The 24,528-nt window shown below is 47.3% G+C and overlaps 1 protein-coding gene across 1 annotated transcript in view; it reads left to right on the top strand.

The window, feature by feature from the left end:
- The window catches only part of ndufs1 (NADH:ubiquinone oxidoreductase core subunit S1), an 81,334-nt gene extending 58,577 nt beyond the window's left edge, over positions 1-22,757 (top strand). Inside the window, exons 14-19 of the mRNA XM_084328148.1 lie at positions 11,955-12,115; positions 15,215-15,369; positions 18,763-18,938; positions 19,588-19,722; positions 20,063-20,135; positions 22,122-22,757. Coding sequence (XP_084184274.1) covers positions 11,955-12,115; positions 15,215-15,369; positions 18,763-18,938; positions 19,588-19,722; positions 20,063-20,135; positions 22,122-22,213 — 792 coding nt within the window. The 3' untranslated portion in view covers positions 22,214-22,757. The remainder of the gene's footprint in view (positions 1-11,954; positions 12,116-15,214; positions 15,370-18,762; positions 18,939-19,587; positions 19,723-20,062; positions 20,136-22,121) is intronic.
- Positions 22,758-24,528: the final 1,771 nt, after the last annotated feature.

Genomic DNA, 24,528 nt, shown 5'->3' with positions numbered 1-24,528 from the left:
CTGGCTAACTGAGTTAGCCGGATAATTTTCAGGATAACTTGACTTAAGCTAGACCTGTCGGTTCCCCGACGCGTGATTGTCTAAATCACTATGGCAACAGATCAAAAAGTTTGAACCTGCTCCAGCGCAGGGTTAAGTTCAGTTAGCTGGATAACCTGCATGGCCACGCCCTCGCAAAGAAATGCCAGCTCCCTTCCTGAAATTATTCTCACCGTCTAGATCCCATTATACCATTCTGAATTATGTTTTTGTGCTTCATTTTTCTAGAGGGGGCTTTTGAAATGTAAAATAATAGACCTAAAATGCTGATAATAAATCATATTCAGCCTATGGATTTACTAAATAATGCACGTCATAGTTATACGGATACGGCGCTCGCGATACACACTGTAACTGAGGGGTACAATTCCCTGACTGTATTACTAGATATGATACTTACTACCACTACCTTTGTACTTAATATTCGGCCACCCAGTACACGGCATAAATATATTATCATGAACACTCACGTAGATGAAACGGATCCAACACAAATGTACGAATTAGAAGCAGGTCTTTATTTCCTACACAGCGATGGTGTGTAGAATAAACACTTAATCACTTAATTACATTTATGAATTGAAATAGTATGCACTTTTATGGCAAGGAGTATTCGTCGGTATATCAATAGATAATGTCCAATCTCTGAAGGCGCAGGTGGTAAATATACGACCTGGAATAGTTAAGGAATAACAGCAATGATACTTTAATGATTATAGGCTGGATACACTAGAGGGGGTTAATCCGGTCGCTTGTAAGCCGACAGGAGTAGGAGGGGGGGGGGGGTAGAATCCAGCTGCCTCGTCCGGCCAAGAGTATCCCAGGTGAACCCACTGTAGTGCCGTTCAATGCGCCGGCGATCCTTGGACCACAGATGAAAGCAGGTGGACTCTTTGTGGGCCGGCTCTCTCCGGTCCACGGGAGAGAGATGTGGAGAGACCTCGTCTTGCAGAGCGTCTCCTCACCTTGCGTCCTCTCCAGGGGGGGGGGGTTCCAACACACGGTAGTGTCGGGGGTCTTTATCCATAGAATAATCAAAGTATCCAAAGCATAATCCGTGCCTGGGAAGGCGGGCTGTCGTCGGTAGAATAATCCGGTATACAGGTCCACTCGCTCGTCGGCTCTGGGGCTCCTCGGGTGCAGCTTCACATAGGGTCAACCACCCTGGGTAAGCAGCCAGTTCTCTGCCCGAAACGATGGGGTACTGACTACGGTAGTATTCTCACCGCACGAAGCACTATATATTAACAGACTATTATTAGCTTAATAGACTACGTCCAACTCGACGATATAGTGCCAAATATGACTATTCAAATATTAATATACACGATGTCTCAATACCGATGGTAGGCCGAACTTGGCCTTACTCCCACACGTGGCATCGCGGGGAGGCTTTACGTCTGTGACTCTATTGGAGGGTAAGAAACTGGACTGAAAAGAAAGTCCTACTTTAGTAGCGCAGTATATATACTCACTATGAACAAATAGTCCCATTAGTGGTGCGGTAGCCAGATTCCTACGCGGAACTAGGACTTGTTCGTACATGTCGAGCGGTACGTTTGAACTGGGTCTGAGGGGTATGGCAGCCTGGCACCAAGGTCTCGACCAATAGTAGAATGGAGACTATTATGGGATGTTCAGTAGGCCAGAATGGATATTCAATGCATATTGTACAAGGAATATACAAGGGATATCAGGGAATATTAGAGAATATACAAATACAATTAAATATATATATATAAATAAATATATATATTCGGTTTAATCTGGCCCTTCACAACAGCCACCCCCTGAATAGGTCCCAGACCTAATCAGTTAAACGGAGACAGATTAATCGCGTTGTCTATTTACACATAAGGGTTTGCTGTAGGGGTCAGTCAACTTCACAAAGTCATAGGGTTGTAGGGTCATGGTCATCATCGATTGTGTCTGGGAGTCGAGGCAGTTCTATGAGCCTTGCCACGGGACGGGTGTAAGTGCGACCCTGGACGAGCACTTCAGCTGCTCGGACCTTGCCGTCGGCACCGGTGATCACTTTGCTTACGCGGCCGGCCGGCCACATAGCTCTGGGCAGTGATTGATCAATAATCATGACGACTGTTCCTTCTGTCAAATTGTCTCTCTCCTTTACCCACTTCTGGCGGGTCTGTAGAGACGGTAGGTAGTGCAGTAGGAAACTGTTCCAAAACTTGTCGGCTAATACTTGGCTGTACCTCCACATTCGTCGGCCGTTCGCTTCTTCAGGCCGGTACATTGTCTGGGGTAATGTGGGATCTAGCCGCCCCATCAGGAGTGTGTTGGGGGTAACTGGGTCGATATCCGCCACATCACTGGAGACATATCCGAGGGGCTTCGAGTTAAGTACTCCCTCAATCTCCGTGAGGACTGTCATTAGGACTTCTTCCGCCACAGTCTGGGCCCCAAGTACTGCGTACAGGGCTGTCTTTATGGAGCGCACTTCTCGTTCCCAAGTGCCACCGAAGTGGGGTGCGTTTGGGGGGTTGAATTGGAAATCAACCTGTGCTGGAGCGAGGTGGGTCTTAAGTTCTGGGCCCATAGCTTGGAAGCTCTCTCTCAGCTCTCTTTCGCCGCCTTTAAAGTTTGTCCCATGATCGGACAATAGGGTAGACGGTCTTCCTTTCCGTGATATGAATCTACGGAAGGCCATAAGGAATGAGTCTGTGCTCATGGTCGGGAGAAGCTCGATGTGTATCGCTCTGGTGGTCATGCATTTGAATACAATACCCCACCGCTTCTCGGTTCCTCTTCCTTTCTTTATGTGCAGCGGGCCAAAGCAGTCCATACCCGTTGAGTGGAATGGCTTGTCACCGATTCGGAGGCGACATGGAGGAAGGTCAGCCATCCTTGGTATGCTGGGCTGCGCGCGCCCCTTGCGGCAGTCTAGACATGTTCGTTGGAAGCGTCGTACCGCCTCTCTTCCTTGTAGGATCCAGTAACGACGTCTGATTTCCGCGAAGACTCTTTCTGCTCCTGCGTGATGTACATCCTCATCGTATTTCTTTATAATCAGCTCTGTGACCTTGTGTCGGCTGTTCAATACGATCGGGTATTTAATGTCATCCGGTAGATTGGGGGCTCTGCGTAGGCGACCACCCACTCTGATGAGGGTGTGAGCGTCGCTCTCGGGGGCCAGGTGAATTAATCTGCTGTCGGATGGGACGGGCTTTCCTCCCTGTAGACAGGCCAATTCATCGGGGAACGAGTCTCTCTGGGCTCGCTGCAGTAGAAGCAATTCTGCTTCCTCGTAGTTAGCTGCTGACATATCAGCGGGGGACTTGCACTCCGGGTGGTACCGCAGGAATGTTCTTTGTTGTGCACTCTCTATGGACGTGCAATCGTTTATGTTAGGGTCGGTGGAGGCTACGGTGCTCAATCCACAGAACACAGACTTCTTAATTTCCACCTCCTCTGGACTTGCTTCCCTCGGGATAGGCATGGGCCACTGTCCTTCCGGGAGTCTTAGGAATGCGGGGCCGTCACTGTAGACATTGCGACGGGTGAGGTCATCCAGGGGCATCCCCCGGGTGATGACGTCAGCTGGGTTCTGTTTTGTATCAACGTAGCGCCACTCTGTTTCTCCGGTTAACTCTTCGGTTAAGTCTTGAATCTCGGTGACTCTGACTCCCACGAAGACTTTGTACTTGCATGAGTCCGATTTGATCCAGGCGAGTACCGTCGTGGAATCTGACCACAAGATTGTTCTAGACACCGGTATGGTGAGCTCACGTTGGATGAGCGTGGCTAGGTGCGCTCCGGCTAGGGCTGCGCAGAGCTCTAGACGTGGGATAGATTGTTGCTTGCGTGGGGCTATTCTCGAGCGGGCGAGGACAAATGCTGTGTAGATCTCTCCCCCCTGGTCTTGGGCCCGCAAGTAGGCTACTGATCCGTATGCGACCTCTGAGGCGTCACTGAAGACGTGTAAGTCCATTCTACATGTCTCTGGCCTCACCGTGGGTGGGAAGTAGCTTCGGCGCACATTAACGCCTGGGAGTGAGTGGAGCTCCATCTCCCACTCTCTCCAGGTGGATGCAAGGTGTGCGGGAATGGGGTCGTCCCAGCCCTGGTCCTTGTCCCACAATGCTCGTACAATCATTTTTGCCCTGGTGGTGTACGGTAGAATACATCCTAGCGGGTCATATTGTCGGGCGAGTGTTGTGTACACACTCCGTCTGGTAGTCGGCGCCGCCGCCGGCCTTCCCTGCTCCGTAGTCAGGGGCTTGTGTCTGTAGTGAAGCGAATCTGTTTTGAATCGCCACACCAATCCCAGGGTCATCTCCTGGGCTTCTCCCGGGATTGTAGCCATCCAGGTCTCGCTGCTGGCTGCCTTGTCCTCGGAGGAGAGGCTGCGCAGTACTTGCGGATCGCTGCTGGCCCACTGCCTGAGATCAAAGCCGCCTTTGATCAATGAGGCGCGGAGTTTAATCAGGAGAGCCTCGGCTTCTTCCTGGGTTGAAAGGCTTTGTAGACAGTTGTCTACGTAGAAGCTGTTCTTTACGCTGTGTCGGACCTCTTCGTCCGCTGCTGGGTCCTCTGCTACATGTTTCTGTAGTGCAAATGTCGCACAGCAGGGGCTGCACGTCGTTCCGAAGGGGAGGACTTCCCATTGGTAGATGGCTGGGTGCTCATCTCCTGGCTTCTCTCTCCATAGGAACCGTAACAGGGGCTTGTCCGCCTCTACTAATCTCACCTGCAGGAACATTCCTTTAATGTTCCCGCTGATGGCCACCTTTTCCTGGCGGAAGCGGAGTAGAACGCCGAGTAGGGAGGGGCCGAGTGTGGGACCGGGCAGTAACTCTTTATTCAGATTTTGGGATCCGATCTGGTAGCTGCAGTTAAATACTATGCGGTCTTTACCGTTGTGATGGACCTTGTGGTGGGGCACGTACCACGATTCAGTGGTCTGGTCAGCCTCTTTAATGTCCATCTTTGTGACGTGTCCCGCTGTGATGAGCTTCTCAATCTCAGCGCGGTATACACTCTTGGGCGGGGTTCTTGGCTAAGCGCCGCTCCGTGTTCAGCAGGTACCGTTCTATGGCGTCTGTCTTGGCGTGGAAAGTAGGCATTCCTTCTCGCCGCAAGAGTGGCGTGGCGTATCTCAACACGCCGTTGACCGGGACTCTCTTGGTCCCTGTCTCGAGGAGGTGAATGGCGTAAATGTCATCTTTAGAGCGAATGTCTTTCTTTCCATTCTTAAAGGGCATTTGTTCCAAGCTCCATAGCCGCTCTACGTGTTGCAGGAGTGCGGTTTCTCCCTCTGTGACTCGGGAGTGGAGACATCTAGTGGCTGTACTTCGGTTGAGAGATTTGGCGAGCGGGCCTTGGAGAGTCCATCCCAAACGGGTCTCGACTGCTGCAGGACAGCCTCGGGGTCCGGTATGAACCCGGTCTATCGGGACAATGAGGTCTGCATGGTCGGAGCCTATCAACAGGGTCGGCATAGCATTGTCTATGAGCGGGATCGGTAACTTGCGCAGATGTGCATATTTCTCCATCAGCTTGGCGACGGGGTATGTGTACCGCGACAGTCCTATTTCTTGGCTGGTGAAAGCGTCTGCAATCTGGTACCGTCGCTCAGGCTGGCCGCTTGCTGCGATAGAGAATGAGACATTCTCGCCCTTTATCGTCTTCAAATCTCGTCTTATTGTCCGAATTGTCATTTGGGTTTCGCTTCCCCGCAGCCCTAGCTGGGCCGCAGCGGAGGCGAGCAGCAGGGTCTTCTCTGACCCGTCATCGAGGACGGCGTAAGTGTCCAGGACTTTATTCTGGTAGCTTAGTGTCACACGCACTACTTTTAGGAGTACTCGGGCTCCACTGCTGCTGGCGGGATCGATGTACATGACGCTCGCTTTGCGGCTGGATGGTGCAGGTGAAGGGCGCCGTCTGTTACTGTCGTGAAGTATGTCCAGATGGGCTCCATCGCACTTGGTGCACCTTTTCTTTAAGCGGCATTCGGCTGCCATGTGTGAGCGCGCACAGCGAAAACAGCGCTTGTTGGACTTTATCCATTGACCTGCTTCCTCCGCGTTCAGCTTGGGGAAGGAGTCACATTGCGCTAGCCAGTGTTCTTTCTCACAGTAGGGGCACACTATCTTCCACTTCTCCGTTCTGGAGGGGGTACTGTGGCTCCTGCTGCTCGGTACTGACTCCGATTGGTGCATCACAGTCACCGATCTTCTTCCATCATTTAGTCGTCTGGTTCCTTCTCTGGAGCCAGGGGTGCTCCGTCCGAATGTATCTAGCCGTAGGCTGCTGACTTCTCTCGCCAGGAAGTCTGCTAGATCGAGGAGGTTCGGTTCGGGGCCATTCGGGTCTCTGTGGTCCCTCTGCCGCCTAAAGCGCTCCTGACGAGCGGGCGGCAGCTTCTCCAGGATCCTTTCCACATTTGAGTTGGCGTAAAGTTCATACTTCCCCTTCTCTCTTTGCGCTCCCAACATCCCTACCAGGGACTGCACTCTGATGGACAGGTCGTCCAGTGCTCGATTGTCTATTGCTGGGGGTAAGCGGTCGATGTGTCGGATCTCCTGGATCACGTAATCCCATATGCGCCCATACCTCTGGTCCAATGCTACCAGCGCTGCTGTGTATGGGGTGGTGGAAGTCGCGTAGGCGAGCGCTATATTATGTGCGCGGGGCACCTTTAAGTGCTGCAGTAGGATGGCGTATTTCTGGCGTTCATCCAATACATCCACCAACATGGTCTCCAGACACATGCGGAGTTCTGTATACTGGGCCCGGTTCTCTTGGGTGAAGTCGGGTACCATAGGCGTGCCAATGTATGACGCTGACTGTGGATACATCGGCGAGCGTTGGGGGAGAGGCCTCCTAGGCGAGTCTCCTCCCGCTCCTCGGTATGGGCTGGTACCGGCAGTGTACCATGGCCCGCTTGTCCAGGTGCTGTTCCTCGGTGCGGGTCGTGCGTCGTGCTCACCCGTGTATAGAGTCGGGGGTCTGTAGCGCAGCTCCGTGGGAGTATAGCCTGGGCTGTACCGGACCTCCTGGTCCGGTAGAGTACTGTGCTGTCTTCGGGCGCGGTTCTCCTCCTCTTCCTCTTCGTCTTCAGTTAGGTCATCCAGTGCTTGTAGTCTCTGGTTTAGCCTCTCCACAGGATATGCTGCTCCTTCCCGGTTGCTAGGTCTCGCTTGGACCGGTGGGGGGAGGTGGTCTGTGGGGGGTATAGACCTCGTCTGTTGGTCAAGTTCAGGGTTGTTTACTCGGCTAGGGGATGCCGCCCTGGAGGTGTGTCTAGACGAGTTCCTGGAGCCTCTGGCGGAGGGAGAGGGTGTTGTCCGTCTGATCAGCTGTTCTATTAGTTGCGCTTGCTGTCTGTCGCGCTCTGCGTCCCGTAGAGCACCAGCAGCTGCTCGCTGGCTGTCTGCTCGGTCTCGGGCCACATTCTCTTCCATCTGAATGCGTCTTATTTCTAGACGTATATGCTCTTCTTCGCTCCGCTGCTGGATCTGCAGTCGGTCGCGTTCAGCAGCGGCGTTCAGGCTGAGGAGGAAGGCCTGCTGTAGGGTCCTCTCTGCCTCGCTGGGAGAAGGAGTACTCCTTGCGGAGCCTTGGAGCTCTATCTCCACGGTGCTCTCCCCGTCTTCTTCCGTGCCGAGTTCTCTCTCGGTAGCGTTGTATTCCTCCCGGGACTCATCGGGGACTACTTCTTCAGTACTGGCGGGGTGTGAAGTCATGTCTGGTTCCCACTGGTCCCCACCGTGAACTTGGTCAGTTACATTAGAGCCCGTAGGGGCCTCTATGGTCGGGGTAGTCTGGGCGTTGGGGTTAGACATACTTTTACTTTCTAGTTTTACCGCGTTTACTGTTAGTAGAAGACTAGGTTGTTGACTGACAGCGTAAGCCTCTAAGTACTGAGCCGTCGTTCGCGCTGCGGGCGTTGGTTAGGAGGATCGTTTCGTGGAGTGTTCATCATAGGCCATTTCAATATTAATAACACTATATTAATATTACACTAATTACCCTCCGGCTCGAAGGACCAATTGTAACTGAGGGGTACAATTCCCTGACTGTATTACTAGATATGATACTTACTACCACTACCTTTGTACTTAATATTCGGCCACCCAGTACACGGCATAAATATATTATCATGAACACTCTCACGTAGATGAAACGGATCCAACACAAATGTACGAATTAGAAGCAGGTCTTTATTTCCTACACAGCGATGGTGTGTAGAATAAACACTTAATCACTTAATTACATTTATGAATTGAAATAGTATGCACTTTTATGGCAAGGAGTATTCGTCGGTATATCAATAGATAATGTCCAATCTCTGAAGGCGCAGGTGGTAAATATACGACCTGGAATAGTTAAGGAATAACAGCAATGATACTTTAATGATTATAGGCTGGATACACTAGAGGGGGTTAATCCGGTCGCTTGTAAGCCGACAGGAGTAGGAGGGGGGGGGGGGGTAGAATCCAGCTGCCTCGTCCGGCCAAGGGTATCCCAGGTGAACCCACTGTAGTGCCGTTCAATGCGCCGGCGATCCTTGGACCACAGATGAAAGCAGGTGGACTCTTTGTGGGCCGGCTCTCTCCGGTCCACGGGAGAGAGATGTGGAGAGACCTCGTCTTGCAGAGCGTCTCCTCACCTTGCGTCCTCTCCAGGGGGGGGGGTTCCAACACACGGTAGTGTCGGGGGTCTTTATCCATAGAATAATCAAAGTATCCAAAGCATAATCCGTGCCTGGGAAGGCGGGCTGTCGTCGGTAGAATAATCCGGTATACAGGTCCACTCGCTCGTCGGCTCTGGGGCTCCTCGGGTGCAGCTTCACATAGGGTCAACCACCCTGGGTAAGCAGCCAGTTCTCTGCCCGAAACGATGGGGTACTGACTACGGTAGTATTCTCACCGCACGAAGCACTATATATTAACAGACTATTATTAGCTTAATAGACTACGTCCAACTCGACGATATAGTGCCAAATATGACTATTCAAATATTAATATACACAATGTCTCAATACCGATGGTAGGCCGAACTTGGCCTTACTCCCACACGTGGCATCGCGGGGAGGCTTTACGTCTGTGACTCTATTGGAGGGTAAGAAACTGGACTGAAAAGAAAGTCCTACTTTAGTAGCGCAGTATATATACGCACTATGAACAAATAGTCCCATTAGTGGTGCGGTAGCCAGATTCCTACGCGGAACTAGGACTTGTTCGTACATGTCGAGCGGTACGTTTGAACTGGGTCTGAGGGGTATGGCAGCCTGGCACCAAGGTCTCGACCAATAGTAGAATGGAGACTATTATGGGATGTTCAGTAGGCCAGAATGGATATTCAATGCATATTGTACAAGGAATATACAAGGGATATCAGGGAATATTAGAGAATATACAAATACAATTAAATATATATATATAAATAAATATATATATTCGGTTTAATCTGGCCCTTCACAACACACACTATGTGGTTATTTTATAATAACGGAGCATTGCAAATGTGAATCCCGCGGGGATCTTTTTAATGAATGAAACCTATCGGCCGTTTGGCTCTGATTAGTTTCATATTCTTCACTGTGTATTTGCTTAACGGAGCGCCCGGATTGTGTTTCATTCAAGCATAAATTGAAGCATCTTTATATGCGTGGATTGTGGATATATGAATTACGAGGAATCTGAATCTGTGGATTGTTGAATTGTATCACTGTCACTCGCACGTTATTGTGATATTGTAACTGGGTTTAAAATATATGAGGAGATGGCTGCGCTGTTTGACGGATTTGATGACGTGACGTGACTTGATAAATTGAATGAGCCTTTGACGTTTTGATGAATGAATTTGAGAAAATGCATTTATCTGTTCAATCACTGTTATCTGATGATGAACATGAGGTGTCACTGGTATAAACCAAAGGTTAATCAATTCAATGCATGTATGGATGATGTCCGAAACAGATTAAAACCTGATTAATAGTGAAACTGCAAGCCTCCCTCCAAGCCTCTCTGACACGTTATTTCGGGGGTCGCGCCTTGAAAACTTTGGGAACCATGTATTTATATAGTACATGATACCTAAGCCGAGCGCATACAGTACAGATATCCTCATAATATAATTTGTATCAATTAGATATACTCTTTGGGCTTGTTTTTATCTACTTATTGTGAAAGAGTTGAACTAATTATTTTCGCTAGCAAGATCTCATTCGATTATTCATTCCATTAAGCCTACTGCCAGCAGGCACATTTAAAGAAATATAATCTGATTGATTGGGGTAATGAGGGACTTAAAATTAGCCTATAGATTATGCATTTAACTTGTCGGCGAGGCTATTGAGCTGTACTGTATTGTACCCATTCTGCAATCTGTTCAATCAATCAATCAATGCCGTTAGAAAATCAAGGATTTCTGCGATCGACACCTGCTGTTTTTTCAGGTGAGGCGGCCGCGCGCAATTATCCTGAGTATCAAGTCTGGTTCGAATTAACGATACTGAATCAGCGTTCGAGAAACAGGGAAAGCCTGGATTCAAACATCGGGTTAATTGAATCTGGATAATGGGATTTTTGATCGACTTAGTTGAACCAGGTACAGGGAATAGGGCCCAGGACTCAGACCACATGACTCTGAGAGTTAAGCTAATAGGGCCCTGGCTAACGGAACACGCATATATACTAGAGCTGGGCCGTTAACGGCGTTAACGTGCTGCGTTAACGCGATACTATTATCGCGCGATAATATAATTAACGCGTTAATCTAAAAAAAAAATTAAGAAAACTTTTATTTTTTTTACATTTTTTTTTCTTTTACCTTTATTTACCCAGGGTAGGTTCGCTGAGCACAGATGCTCTTTTTCAGGAACGCCCTGCTTCACATTCACACAGTTCCATTCACACCTGGGAGCTGCCCAGTACAACCACAGTTGACACCATTGGCCACTGAGAAACTCCACTGGAGCAGTTGATTTGCATTGGCACCCAACGGGAAAAATATTATAGGCACTATAAGTAGACATTGCTACATAAAACAAGCTGGTCTGCCTGAGTGACTGGTGGAAGAAGGAGAAATAGAGATTGGACTGATTGATGTCACATAGTTCAAGTTTGAAATGCTTCTTTCTGTTTTGCTCCTGAGAGTGTGCTAGATACTGTACTGGTAATATTATTTATTTGTGTTAACTTCTGAATAAAACAACTTATTAAACACAAGTACATCTTATTGAACATTATTTTGATATTTCATTACCAATTATCATAGCAAAACAGCTTTTTCAAACAGTCTGTAATGCATTTTGGAAACGGGAGATGGGCTCATGGTGTAATGGGCCACCTGGCCTGAGAAACATAAGGAGGAAAGAAAAAGTAAGGACTTACTTCTGGTCATTATTTGGGTAGAACACACATATTTTGAATGCCTTTGGCAGGTTTATTTAATTTTTTTTGAGCCATTTTAATCTAGATTAAATCCAGGATTGCAGATAGATTAATCTAGATAAATTTTTTTTTATCTATGCCCACCTCTAATATATACACATATACAAGACCTGGCTAACGGAACACACCCATTCTGTCAGGTAACACACACACACACACATATACACACACACACATACATATATATACACACACACAAGACCTGGCTAACGGAACACACCCCTTCTGTCAGGTAACAAACAAACACACACACACACACACACACACACACACACAAAAGACCTGGCTAACGGAACACATCTCTCACTCACTCACTCACTCACTCACTCACTCACTCACTCACTCACTCACTCACTCACTCACTCACTCACTCACTCACTCACTCACTCACTCACTCACTCACTCACTCACTCACTCACTCACTCACTCTCTCTCTCTCTCTCACTCTCTCACACTCTCTCACTCTCACTCTCTCACTCTCACTCACTCTCTCAGGTCTTATCTTCAGCTAAGCGTCCAGTAGTGGTGGTGGGCAGCAGTGCTCTCCAGAGGGACGACGGGGCGGCCATCTTTGGTTCAGTGTCCACCATCGCCCAGAATGCCAGGACCAGCAGTGGTGCAGAGGAGGGCTGGAAGGTCCTCAATGTCCTGCACAGGTAGGAGGAACACAGGGGGGCTGGAAGGTCCTCAATGTCCTGCACAGGTAGGAGGAACACAGGGGGGCTGGAAGGTCCTCAATGTCCTGCACAGGTAGGAACACAGGGGGGCTGGAAGGTCCTCAATGTCCTGCACAGGTAGGAGGAACACAGGGGGGCTGGAAGGTCCTCAATGTCCTGCACAGGTAGGAGGAACCACCAGCATCCTGGTGCTCTGCTTGGTGCCACTTCTATTGAAGTCTATGGATGCATGGAGAAGCTACTAAAACGCAACATATCTATCGAAGCCTATGGATGCATGGAGAAGCTACTAAAACACAACATATCTATTGAAGCCTATGGATGCATGGAGAAGCTACTAAAACACAACATATCTACGCCGTGTGACCTTGAGATGGTGGAGAAGTACCTTCACCAAATTAAACAACACACCAGAGAATACTGACTGATGGATTTTTTTTTTTTTTTTATACAAATGTGAGCATTAGGTTATTTACTGTTGGTCTCCAAATAGTATCCGTAGATGACTATAGGACTACTTTACAGGCTCAGGGCTCAAATTAAAATGCTAACCACAGCAGCTTAAAAAATGTTGCCAGTGGAATGTCTCTTTTTAAATATGATAAATCAATATTTTCTTTATTTCAATAAGGACTTTACGTCAAAACTGCAGCAGGTTTAGGAGGCTGCCTAACATAATGACTGACGGGGCTAATAACTACTGTTATGGGAATATCACATTTTAATTATTAATTGCTCACTGGAAAGCTTTAAAGTAACCCTTAGCTATATTAATTATTAATTACGCATAGGAAAGCTTTAAACTAACCCTTAGAACAACAAAGACCTTTCATGGCTATCAGGAATTTTAGAGAAACCTTTGACAACAAACTTGATCAGAAGTTCTAACAGACAAACATTAGTCTGTTACTAACCTCAATCCAGGGGAGGAAATTAGGCCACTTTACTGGCCAAATGCTAGTATTTTTTACGTTTGGCTGGTAAAAAAAATCAGATACCCGCCAGTTGGCTGGTAAGCCAAAAAGTTAGTTTCCTCCCCTGCTGGCGAGTATACAAAAAAATAAAACATTCTGCAATCACTGCACTGGCAAACGGTGCGCGTCTTCTGAGTGTTCGCTTTAGTTGACAGTGCCACGAGAGCACTGCACAAGACCACCCGCGGACATATAATGTTTAATAAACATTTGCGCAGTACTGGCCAACCCGCGGACATATAATAATAAAAGTCCCGCGATACTAGGCTAGCCATCAGGAGCACTCACAAACAGATAACGTTAAACACAGCAGAAGATGGAAAACAGACAGACTGACCAACGGGGAACTGCATCCAACCCTAGTACAACCCTCGAGTATAAGTTACTAAGGACACATTTAAATCACAGAGGTGTAATGTTAGTCTACTGGAACTGTATACAGTGGTTAGCTTCTAGTTAGCGTTTTAGCTATAGCTGCTTGCTAGCTAACGTTAGCCCCGTGTGCTCAAAGCAGCCAGCTAGGTGTATCTGTTATGACTATAATGTTTCCAAAAAAGCACCGGACTACGACGTAAGGTTAGACATTTTATTTCATGCTCAAAAGCCCCTGGCTTGCACATCGCAGTCACGAAAGGGGCTAGCTCAACCAGTGCACTGTGCACAACAGCACACCAACCCAACTGACGTTACCACAACACTTGACGGTACTTCACAGCACTGTCGTAAGACCACCGTGCTGTCTTAAAGGCACAGTGTGCCTACCCAGATGCATACACAACATTGACGCGGCTTGACATACAAAGAAGTAATTATCACAATTAGCGATTTTTTTTGTCTGGTAAAAAATCTGTTTGGCTGGTAAAAAAAATCAGATACTCGCCAGTTGGCTGGTAAGCCAAAAAGTTAGTTTCCTCCCCTGCCTCAATCACAGAAACGTCAGTCTGTTATAAATCTAAAAACATTAACCCATTCAGTGCCAACCACGAGTATAGTCGGGTTAACTCGTCATGCGTTGAGTGCCAATCACGAGTATAGTCGGGTTTTAATCGTTATTTCTTTTATTAGCGATATCCATTTTTCATCCATCCAGCCTGACGTTATCATTGGGAATGGGTCTAAGCTCGCAAAGGGCAAATACCGCCGCCTATCGTCTCCCGGATGGTATTGCACATCATTGGATTGGATTGGCTGGGACTGTGCATCAGAAAAATAAGTCTGGTCCAGGTTTTACTTCTCGGGCATGCAGCTGGATACTATTGCATTGAGTCCCCCCACTGGGAGCATCGACGATTATGTGTTTTGGACTATAACGTTGGATCAATGGACACAATCGATATTTGGAATGGCGATCAGGAATTGGATTAATCTTTTTGCATGACATCAGATGTGAGGTAAGGCCTTTATGTTACGAATCTTGGGGTAATCAGATGTTCCTTTCTCCGCCATCGGAGCGCGCGTGTGTGTGTGTGTGCATGAGAGGTTTGCGCCGACCAAAGTACGGAGAAGCGATTTTTCAGACCCCGCTTCTCTTTGTACACAAGTACACATATACTATTGATAATCTAGCGTTTATTTGAAAACGATTCATAAATCAGCCGAAAAATGTCAATGTGTTTTGTGTATTCCACTAAAGGGCTATTATCGTGTCTTTCTCTGGAATTACTAGAAATCTCAAACTATGCTCGTATTCAAAACGGTTTATAAAACGGAAATGTACAGATGAAAAAACAATCCGTTTTGTACATGTTGACTGCAAGCAAGTCATTGATAAGCGACGGGTGTATTAGACCCATAGCCATAATTTAAGATATAGTTTAAGCGTTCGCAAATATCCCCGTCCTCCCATTGACTGAAGCGCTGGCATACAAGCCCTAATTTGGTCATATGGGTGTGGCTCTGAATGAGTTAACTTAGCTTGCATGTAAATATCACGTCCCATCACCCAGATTGATAACCTGTTACACTGAGAAGAGAGAGATGAAGGAGTGGTCTGTCCATTCACCACTATATGACCCTTCCTCCTTTTATAGTTTTTAGAGTTTTTGCCTATTACTTTAGTCACTGGATCCTCCTCTGATTGGCTGTTGTTTGTGTCAATCACCAGGGTGGCCAGTCAGGTGGCGGCGTTGGACCTGGGATACAAGCCAGGAGTGGACGCCATCAGGAAGAACCAGCCCAAAGTCCTCTTTCTCCTGGGAGCTGACGCCGGGTGTATCACTAGAGCTGACCTCCCTAAAGACTGCCTGGTCATATACCAAGGTATAGTACAATATATACAGTATAATATATATATATAAATATACACACACACACACACTATCACTAGAGCTGACCTCCCTAAAGACTGCCTGGTCATATACCAAGGTATAGTACAATATATACAGTATAATATATATATATATACTAGAGCTGGGCCGTTAACGGCGTTAACGTGCTGCCTTAACGCTATACTAGTATCGCGCGATAATATAATTAACGCATTAATCTACAAAAAAAAAAAAAAAATGTTAACCTTTATTTACCCAGGGTAGGTTCGCTGAGCACAGATGCTCTTTTTCAGGAACGCCCTGCTTCACATTCACACAGTTCCATTCACACCTGGGAGCTGCCCAGTACAACCACACCATTGGCCACTGAGCAACTCCACTGGAGCAGTTGATTCAAGCCATGTCACATAGTTCAAGTTTGAAATGATTCTTTCTGTTTTGCTCCTGAGAGTGCTAGATACTGTACTGTACTGGTAATATTATTTATTTGTGTTAACTTCTGAATAAAACAACTTATTAAACACAAGTACATCTTATTGAACATTATTTTGATATTTCATTACCAATTATCATAGCAAAACAGCTTTTTCAAACAGTCTGTAATGCATTTTGGAAACGGGAGATGGGCTCATGGTGTAATGGGCCACCTGGCCTGAGAAACATAAGGAGGAAAGAAAAAGTAAGGACTTACTTCTGGTCATTATTTGGGTAGAACACACATGTTTTGAATGCCTTCGGCAGTTTTTTTTTTTTTTTTTGGGCCATTTTAATCTAGATTAATCTAGATTAAATCCAGGATTGCAGATAGATTAATCTAGATTAAAAAAATGTATATATGCCCACCTCTAATATATACACACTATCACTAGAGCTGACCTCCCTAAAGGCAGCCTGGTCATATACCAAGGTATAGTACAATATATATATATACTAGGGCTGACCCCTATTAGTCGACTAATCGGTCGAAAGGAGCCGTAGTCGACTGGCCAACCTCTTATAGTTATAAAAATATATATATTTATAATAAAAAAAATAATTTAAAAAATGTATCATTCTTTCCAAAAGAAAAGAGGCCTAGAAGCGTGGCTAACGCTAATGGCACGCATACCAGAGGCTAACTGCCTACGAAAACAGGCACAGAGGCACTGAAAGAGGATTTCACCCATCTAATGAACACACTAGACTAGACAAATATCAAGATGTATCCATCAGTGGACCAATTGCATGCTTTTGCAGAGGACAAGAAGCCTTCAGTCGACTCCTTCAGACATTAACACATTGGCGACCACGGTTTGCAGTGTAATATGGTTCTGGACGACCAGGGTTTGTCAACAAACCGATGTACTTTCTAACAGCTATATATATACTTTATAGTATTGCTATCTGTCCATTCTCATTGTCACTTGAGTGCATAAACCGTGCCTTCATAATGGCTTAAAGAAAATAAAAATCCATCGGTTGGTTGTCATTTTATAGAGTCGTGAATATAAGCTTTATCGCAGTTTTCGTCTCGTCTTTTTTCTGGGAAGCTAGATATGAGGCTAAAGGCTAGTCGCGTTATATCAAACGCCATTTCTGTTGTATATGTACGAATGAAATAAAACAAACTGCTTAGCATCCGGACTATTACAGAGCATCTATGGATGAAATGGGGGCGGCGGGGGACGCCGATCAGTATTATTGATTAGCAATACAGTGTGCGTTCAAGTAGCCACATTCACTGATCGATCGCTTGCGTGTTACAACAATGTCCAATCCGGCTGTAATTTGGGTGAATAGTATCCTACCGTCAGCCCATGTGATCGCCGGCAGCATTTCGTCATTATTCATCGGCATCTGGTAGATCGATATGTCCATTGGCTGATCATAAATCCCATTATTCCAGGCTGAAATCTGCGTTCCGTAACGTGATCAAAGATGGAGGATGTTCGGCTGGGATCCAGGCTCATATGAAACGCCCCTAGACAATAAAAAAAATAATTTTCCCATTCGGCCTCAATGATACTGCAGTGGAGCGATGTCGCCCCTAAGAGGATCTGGCCGGTATTGCATGTTTTAATTTTTTTTGTCAACCAATAGTCGACTAACGGCACATTTTGGCCAATCATAGTCGACCATCCAAATCCTTAGTCGGGGACAGCCCTAATATATACACACTATCACTAGAGCCTTATTATATACCAAGCAGGGCTCGAAATTAACATTTTTACTTGGTAGCACTGGTGCTCCCAACTTCAAAAAGTTGGGAGCACCAGCAAAAGTTTAGGAGCACCCACCAAAATGTAAGGAGCACCAACAATATATGTAATATATTTTTTTTATTGATAGAAAAATTACAATATAACAGTACTGTAATGCAGTAAAACAGTGAAAGTAGCCTTAAACTATAGTATAGTGTAGACCTAGTAGTGTAGCCTATAGTGTAACTAGGCATGTGCCGGTATGACATTTTGAGGGTACGATAACCTTGGGCAAAAATACGGTATTCGGTACATAAAAAAATCCCCCATTGAACAAAACGTATTACAGTGCACAATAAGCTTTTCTGTAAGTGTTATTTAGGAATGTGTGAAGACTGTCTGTATTACACACAGAGGGAACTGTCTGACCACTTTAAAACTAAGTACAGAATATAAATGAATATGTAGGCTACATGTCAATAGGGCATTTTGCTAATGTGATCTACTTGCAAATATGTGTTATAATATAGCCTAGTACTATTCTTACTATATTAAACTTTGGATTCATCTTTTGTGGTGGCTCAACATAATTCACACACAGAACTATGTGTTGGGGATCAGGGTTCCGCACGGACGAGCTCAGAGTGTCAACAGAGTGTTGACGTTGAGTTGATGTTAGCTGCTAGCCGGCTACCCGAATCCACAACAGCCAGGCAGCCAACCGTACAAAATACAGTCTCAGCCAATCACATCTATTTGTACAGTTAGTTAGCTCCACTCCATTGCGAAGTAAAAGGTAGCCACTAGCCAGCACAGCCCGTATTAGCTAGCTACAGTTGCTAGGTAGCTAACGTTAGCCACCCGAAGATCGGTAGCTAGCTAACGTTAGCCACAGCTGCAAAACGAATTTCAATTATGTTATGAGCTATCAGTAGCTAGCCAGCTAGATAACGTTAGACAAGTGAATAGTTTTACTGGGCCATTGTTTAATGCTTCAGTGGTGTTAAAAGAGGACCTTCACGCTTGCTATCTTCGGTGCGAATGTGAGGGGGAGGGCACTGCGAGCAGCATGTGTGTGCGTCAAGCTCACGTTTGATTGGTTAGAATGGTCACTGTCAACTCATTGGCACATACTGAGTGACAAACACACACCGTGACCTTTCTATCCATTCTGATTCTACGTCATGACTCCTCCCCCTCTGCAGGTCACCATGGCGATGTAGGCGCCCCCATGGCAGACATCATCCTGCCCAGCGCGGCCTACACGGAGAAGAACGCGACCTATGTGAACACAGAGGGGCGGAGCCAGCAGACCCGCGTGGCCGTGACGCCTCCTGGCATGGCCCGAGAAGACTGGAGGATCATCAGAGCTATTTCTGAGGCAGGACCACCGTCTCTCTCTCTCTCTCTCTCTCTCTCTCTCTCTCTCTCTCTCTCTCTCTCTCTCTCTCTGTCTCTCTCTCTCTCTCTCTCTCTCTCTCTGTGTGTGTGTGTGTCTCTCTCTCTCTCTCTCTCTCTCTCTCTCTCTGTGTGTGTCTCTCTCACTGTCTCTCTCTCTCTCTCTCTCTCTGTCTCTCTGTGTGTGTCACTCTCACTGTCTCTCACTCTCTGCCTCTGTGTGTGTCTCTCTCTCTCTCTGTGTCTTTTTCTGTGTGTCTCTCACTCTGTCTCTCTCTGTGTCTCTCTCTCTCTGTGTGTGTCTCTCTTGCTCTGTGTCTCCCTCTCCCTCTCTGTCTCTCTCTCTCTCTCTCTCTCCGGTATGGAATATATATAGATACACGTATATAGTGTACAGTGTGGGTATGTGTATATACAGTGTACTGCTGTATTAGTAGTGATATGTGAATAAATGTATTTTTCCATCCATCCCTCTGTCTGTCTGTCTGTCTGTCTCTCTCTCTCTCTCTCTCTCTCTCTCTCTCTCTCTCTCTCTCTCTCTCTCTCTCTCCTCTGTGTCTCCCCCCCCCTCTCTCTCTCTCTCTGTGTCTCTCCCCCCACCCCCCTCTCTCCCCCCACCCCCCTCTCTCTAGCTGGCAGGTGTGACTCTACCCTATGACACGGTGGATGAGGTTAGAGGCAGACTAGCTGAAGTGTCCCCTAACCTGGTTCGCTATGATGATGTGGAAGGCGCCAACTACTTTAAACAGGCTAACCAACTCTCTCAGGTACACACACATGCACACACACACATGCACATACACACACACGCACATACACACACACACGCACATGCACACACATACATGCACACACACACTGTCCCACACAATTCCACAAAGGTCAGGTCCACTTTTTATGTAAGAAATTATGTCAGCTGATTTATTAGGAGACAAGGCACTCAAATGTCCCTCTCTTTTGGTCTCTGTCCCCCCTCTCTCTCTCTCTCTTTCTATCTCTCTGTCTCTCTCTCTCTCTTTCTATCTCTCTCTCTCTTTCTATCTCTTTCTGTCTCTCTCTGTCTCTCTCTCTCTTTCTATCTCTCTCTGTCTCTCTCTCTCTCATCAGGTGGTGAACCAGACTCTGTTGGCAGATCCTCTCATTCCTCCACAGCTCTCAGCAAAAGACTTTTACATGACAGGTAGGATCTATAGCCCCGCCCCCTCTCTGGTTCTAGTAGTATAGTCTCTATGGCCCCGCCCCCTCTCTGGTTGTAGTAGTATAGTCTCTATGGCCCCGCCCCCTCTCTGGTTCTAGTAGTATAGTCTCTATAGCCCCGCCCCCTCTCTGGTTCTAGTAGTATAGTCTCTATGGCTCCGCCCCCTCTCTGGTTCTAGTAGTATAGTCTCTATAGCTCCGCCCCCTCTCTGGTTGTAGTAGTATAGTCTCTATGGCCCCGCCCCCTCTCTGATTCTAGTAGTATAGTATCTATGGCCCCGCCCCCTCTCTGGTTCTAGTAGTATAGTCTCTATAGCCCCGCCCCCTCTCTGGTTCTAGTAGTATAGTCTCTATGGCTCCGCCCCCTCTATGGTTCTAGTAGTATAGTCTTTATAGCCCCACCCCCTCTCTGGTTCTAGTAGTATAGTCTCTATGGCCCCGCCCCCTCTCTGGTTCTAGTAGTATAGTCTATGGCCCCGCCCCCTCTCTGGTTCTAGTAGTATAGTCTATAGCCCCGCCCCCTCTCTGGTTCTAGTAGTATAGTCTCTATAGCCCCGCCCCCTCTGGTTGTAGTAGTATTGTCTCTATAGCCCCGCCCCCTCTCTGGTTCTAGTAGTATAGTCTCTATAGCCCCGCCCCCTCTGGTTGTAGTAGTATAGTCTCTATAGCCCCGCCCCCTCTCTGGTTCTAGTAGTATAGTCTCTATAGCCCCGCCCCCTCTCTGGTTCTAGTAGTATAGTCTCTATAGCCCCACCCCCTCTCTGGTTCTAGTAGTAGTCTCTATAGCCCCGCCCCCTCTGGTTCTAGTAGTATAGTCTCTATAGCCCCACCCCCTCTCTGGTTCTAGTAGTAGTCTCTATAGCCCCGCCCCCTCTCTGGTTCTAGTAGTATAGTCTCTATAGCCCCGCCCCCTCTGGTTCTAGTAGTATAGTCTTTATGGCCCCGCCCCCGCTCTGGTTCTAGTAGTATAGTCTTTATGGCCCCGCCCCCGCTCTGGTTCTAGTAGTATAGTCTCTATAGCCCCGCCCCCGCTCTGGTTCTAGTAGTATAGTCTCTATAGCCCCGCCCCCGCTCTGGTTCTAGTAGTATAGTCTCTATGGCTCCGCCCCCTCTCTGGTTCTAGTAGTATAGTCTCTATGGCCCCGCCCCCGCTCTGATTCTAGTAGTATAGTCTCTATGGCCCCGCCCCCTCTCTGGTTCTAGTAGTAGTCTTTATAGCCCCGCCCCCTCTCTGGTTCTAGTAGTATAGTCTCTATAGCCCCGCCCCCGCTCTGGTTCTAGTAGTATAGTCTCTATAGCCCCGCCCCCTCTCTGGTTCTAGTAGTATAGTCTCTATAGCCCCACCCCCTCTCTGGTTCTAGTAGTAGTCTCTATAGCCCCGCCCCCTCTGGTTCTAGTAGTATAGTCTCTATAGCCCCACCCCCTCTCTGGTTCTAGTAGTAGTCTCTATAGCCCCGCCCCCTCTCTGGTTCTAGTAGTATAGTCTCTATAGCCCCGCCCCCTCTGGTTCTAGTAGTATAGTCTTTATGGCCCCGCCCCCGCTCTGGTTCTAGTAGTATAGTCTTTATGGCCCCGCCCCCGCTCTGGTTCTAGTAGTATAGTCTCTATAGCCCCGCCCCCGCTCTGGTTCTAGTAGTATAGTCTCTATAGCCCCGCCCCCGCTCTGGTTCTAGTAGTATAGTCTCTATGGCTCCGCCCCCTCTCTGGTTCTAGTAGTATAGTCTCTATGGCCCCGCCCCCGCTCTGATTCTAGTAGTATAGTCTCTATGGCCCCGCCCCCTCTCTGGTTCTAGTAGTAGTCTTTATAGCCCCGCCCCCTCTCTGGTTCAAAATGGCCACCCCTAAAAGTAACCATTGCTTGGTAATTGGTATGGTTTCAACCTTGTTTTAAATACCTCTCTCTGTCTGTGTCTGTCTGTCTGTCTCTCTCTCTCTCTGTCTGTCTCTCTACCGTCTGTCTCTCTACCAGACCCTATCAGCCGAGCCTCGCAGACTATGGCCAAATGTGTGAAGGCCCTCACAGAGGGAGCTGATTCCATCGACGAGCCCTCTATCTGCTGAGCGCGCACACACACACACACAGGTTGAGAGGGTCACTCTGTTCCTCGCTGTTCATTTGCCGATACAGCAGTCGTTCATTCTGTCATTTCATTATAGAGCAACTAAACACATGGTCACTCTGCTGCCCCCTAGCGGTTGGTATTTCCACTGCTGCACACTCTGCCCCGCCCAGATCTGTGACATCAGAGGACCTCTTGTTTTTTCCCCTCTTTGATAGTACCTCCAAAGACATCACAGATGGGGCAGTGTGTAGGTGAAGATATTAACCACTAGGGGGCAGCAGAGTGACATGTGTTTAGCTGCTCTTTAACAGGTTGTATAGATTCAGAACACTCATGCAAAACGTTCTTTCCATTTTTCTGAATTGAAAGTGAATTGATCCTCTAATATACACACACACGGTGATGTACGTAATGTATTTAAAGTTCTTCTTGCTGCTTGTTGTATGAATCATTTCCACTGAGGAATGAGACCGAGAGCTTTGTTGAATAAAGTTACCGAACTGAATCTGAATTATGAATAATAATAAACTCTTTAAATTGTGTCTCGTTACTCCTGTCTTGTGTTCTTCCGCTGACTGGTTGTGGTCTGTGACTGTCTGGTTGTGGTCTGTGACTGACTGGTTGTGGTCTGTGACTGACTGGTTGTGGTCTGTGACTGACTGGTTGTGGTCTGTGACTGACTGGTTGTGGTCTGTGACTGACTGGTTGTGGTCTGACTGACTGGTTGTGGTCTGACTGACTGGTTGTGGTCTGACTGACTGGTTGTGGTCTGACTGACTGGTTGTGGTCTGTGACTGACTGGTGGTCTGACTGACTGGTTGTGGTCTGTGACTGACTGGTTGAGGTCTGTGACTGACTGGTTGTGGTCTGTGGCTGACTGGTTGTGGTCTGTGACTGACTGGTTGTGGTCTGTGACTGACTGGTTGTGGTCTGACTGACTGGTTGTGGTCTGTGACTGACTGGTTGTGGTCTGTGACTGACTGGTTGTGGTCTGACTGACTGGTTGTGGTCTGTGACTGACTGGTTGTGGTCTGTGACTGACTGGTTGTGGTCTGACTGACCGTTGTGGTCTGTGACTGACTGGTTGTGGTCTGTGACTGACTGGTTGTGGTCTGTGACTGACTGGTTGTGGTCTGTGGTCTGACTGACTGGTTGTGGTCTGACTGACTGGTTGTGGTCTGTGACTGACTGGTTGTGGTCTGACTGACTGGTTGTGGTCTGTGACTGACTGGTTGTGGTCTGACTGACTGGTTGTGGTCTGACTGACTGGTTGTGGTCTGTGACTGACTGGTTGTGGTCTGTGGCGTCCTCACTGCATTCTGGTCGATGCGCCTCTTTATGGTGAAAAACAACTAGAGGAATAAACAGGATTAGACGGCATTTGTTCATAAACTACAACTTTAGGACAAAGTATAACAGAGTGATGGTCTCTGACGCTGTGGCCTGGTTCCACCCCATTAACTCAACCTTTATTTAATGTTGATGCATCGTTGAGGACATACAAGCCCTCGTTCAAAATGATGTAGAACAAGCCAAATGTAAAAAGGAGCAACAACATAATGAATGTAATATATATTATATTATAATACAAGGAAACAAGTCTGATCTATCACATGTTCTCTTTTTTTTTTTTGATCCACTTTTTCTCCCATTTTCTATATTTTCTCCCATCCCAATTTCGTATCATCCAATTCAACCCTCCCCTGTCACGAACGCTGTTTCTTGCCTCCCACAAGCCGGCTGCAATGTGGACTAAGTCACACATAGCACAAGTCCCCTCCGGTACTTGAGGTAACAGCAGTCGCATCTTTTCACCTGCGCAGCTCGATCTCTGTGGCGAGGAGTAACGCGTGGGAGGCTCACGCTGCCCCCGACACTTCCTGATTCTACTGCGCAGGCGCACCAACCGACCTGTAGGAGTCGCTGTCCACAACGCCCGATCCCCACCCTTCAGTTTCCCTCCCCGTAATACGGCCAATGTGTATTACTGCGGACGACCAGCTAAACTGAAAACAATGTGGAGAGCTGGATTCGAACACGCGAACCCAGCGTCTCCACATTGGTGGTGAGTGCCTTGCCCACTACACCACCTAGCCACCCCATCTATCACATGTTCTCATAACAAAGCCATAGGATTCAGGTTGAGAATTGGCAAAGTGGCACTTTAAAGGACTTAAGTACAATTTCGAGCTACCTGTACTTTATGTGTACTTGTCGAGTATTTCGATTTTAGGGGACTTTATACTTTTACTACATTTCAAAGGAAATATTGTACTTTTTACTTCACTACATTTATCTGAACTCATCAGTTAC

Source organism: Notolepis coatsorum, assembly GCF_963971535.1.
Source record: "Notolepis coatsorum genome assembly, chromosome: 1".
Classification (NCBI taxonomy): Eukaryota; Metazoa; Chordata; class Actinopteri; order Aulopiformes; family Paralepididae; genus Notolepis; species Notolepis coatsorum.
This window is presented reverse-complemented; position numbering and strand designations above follow the sequence as displayed.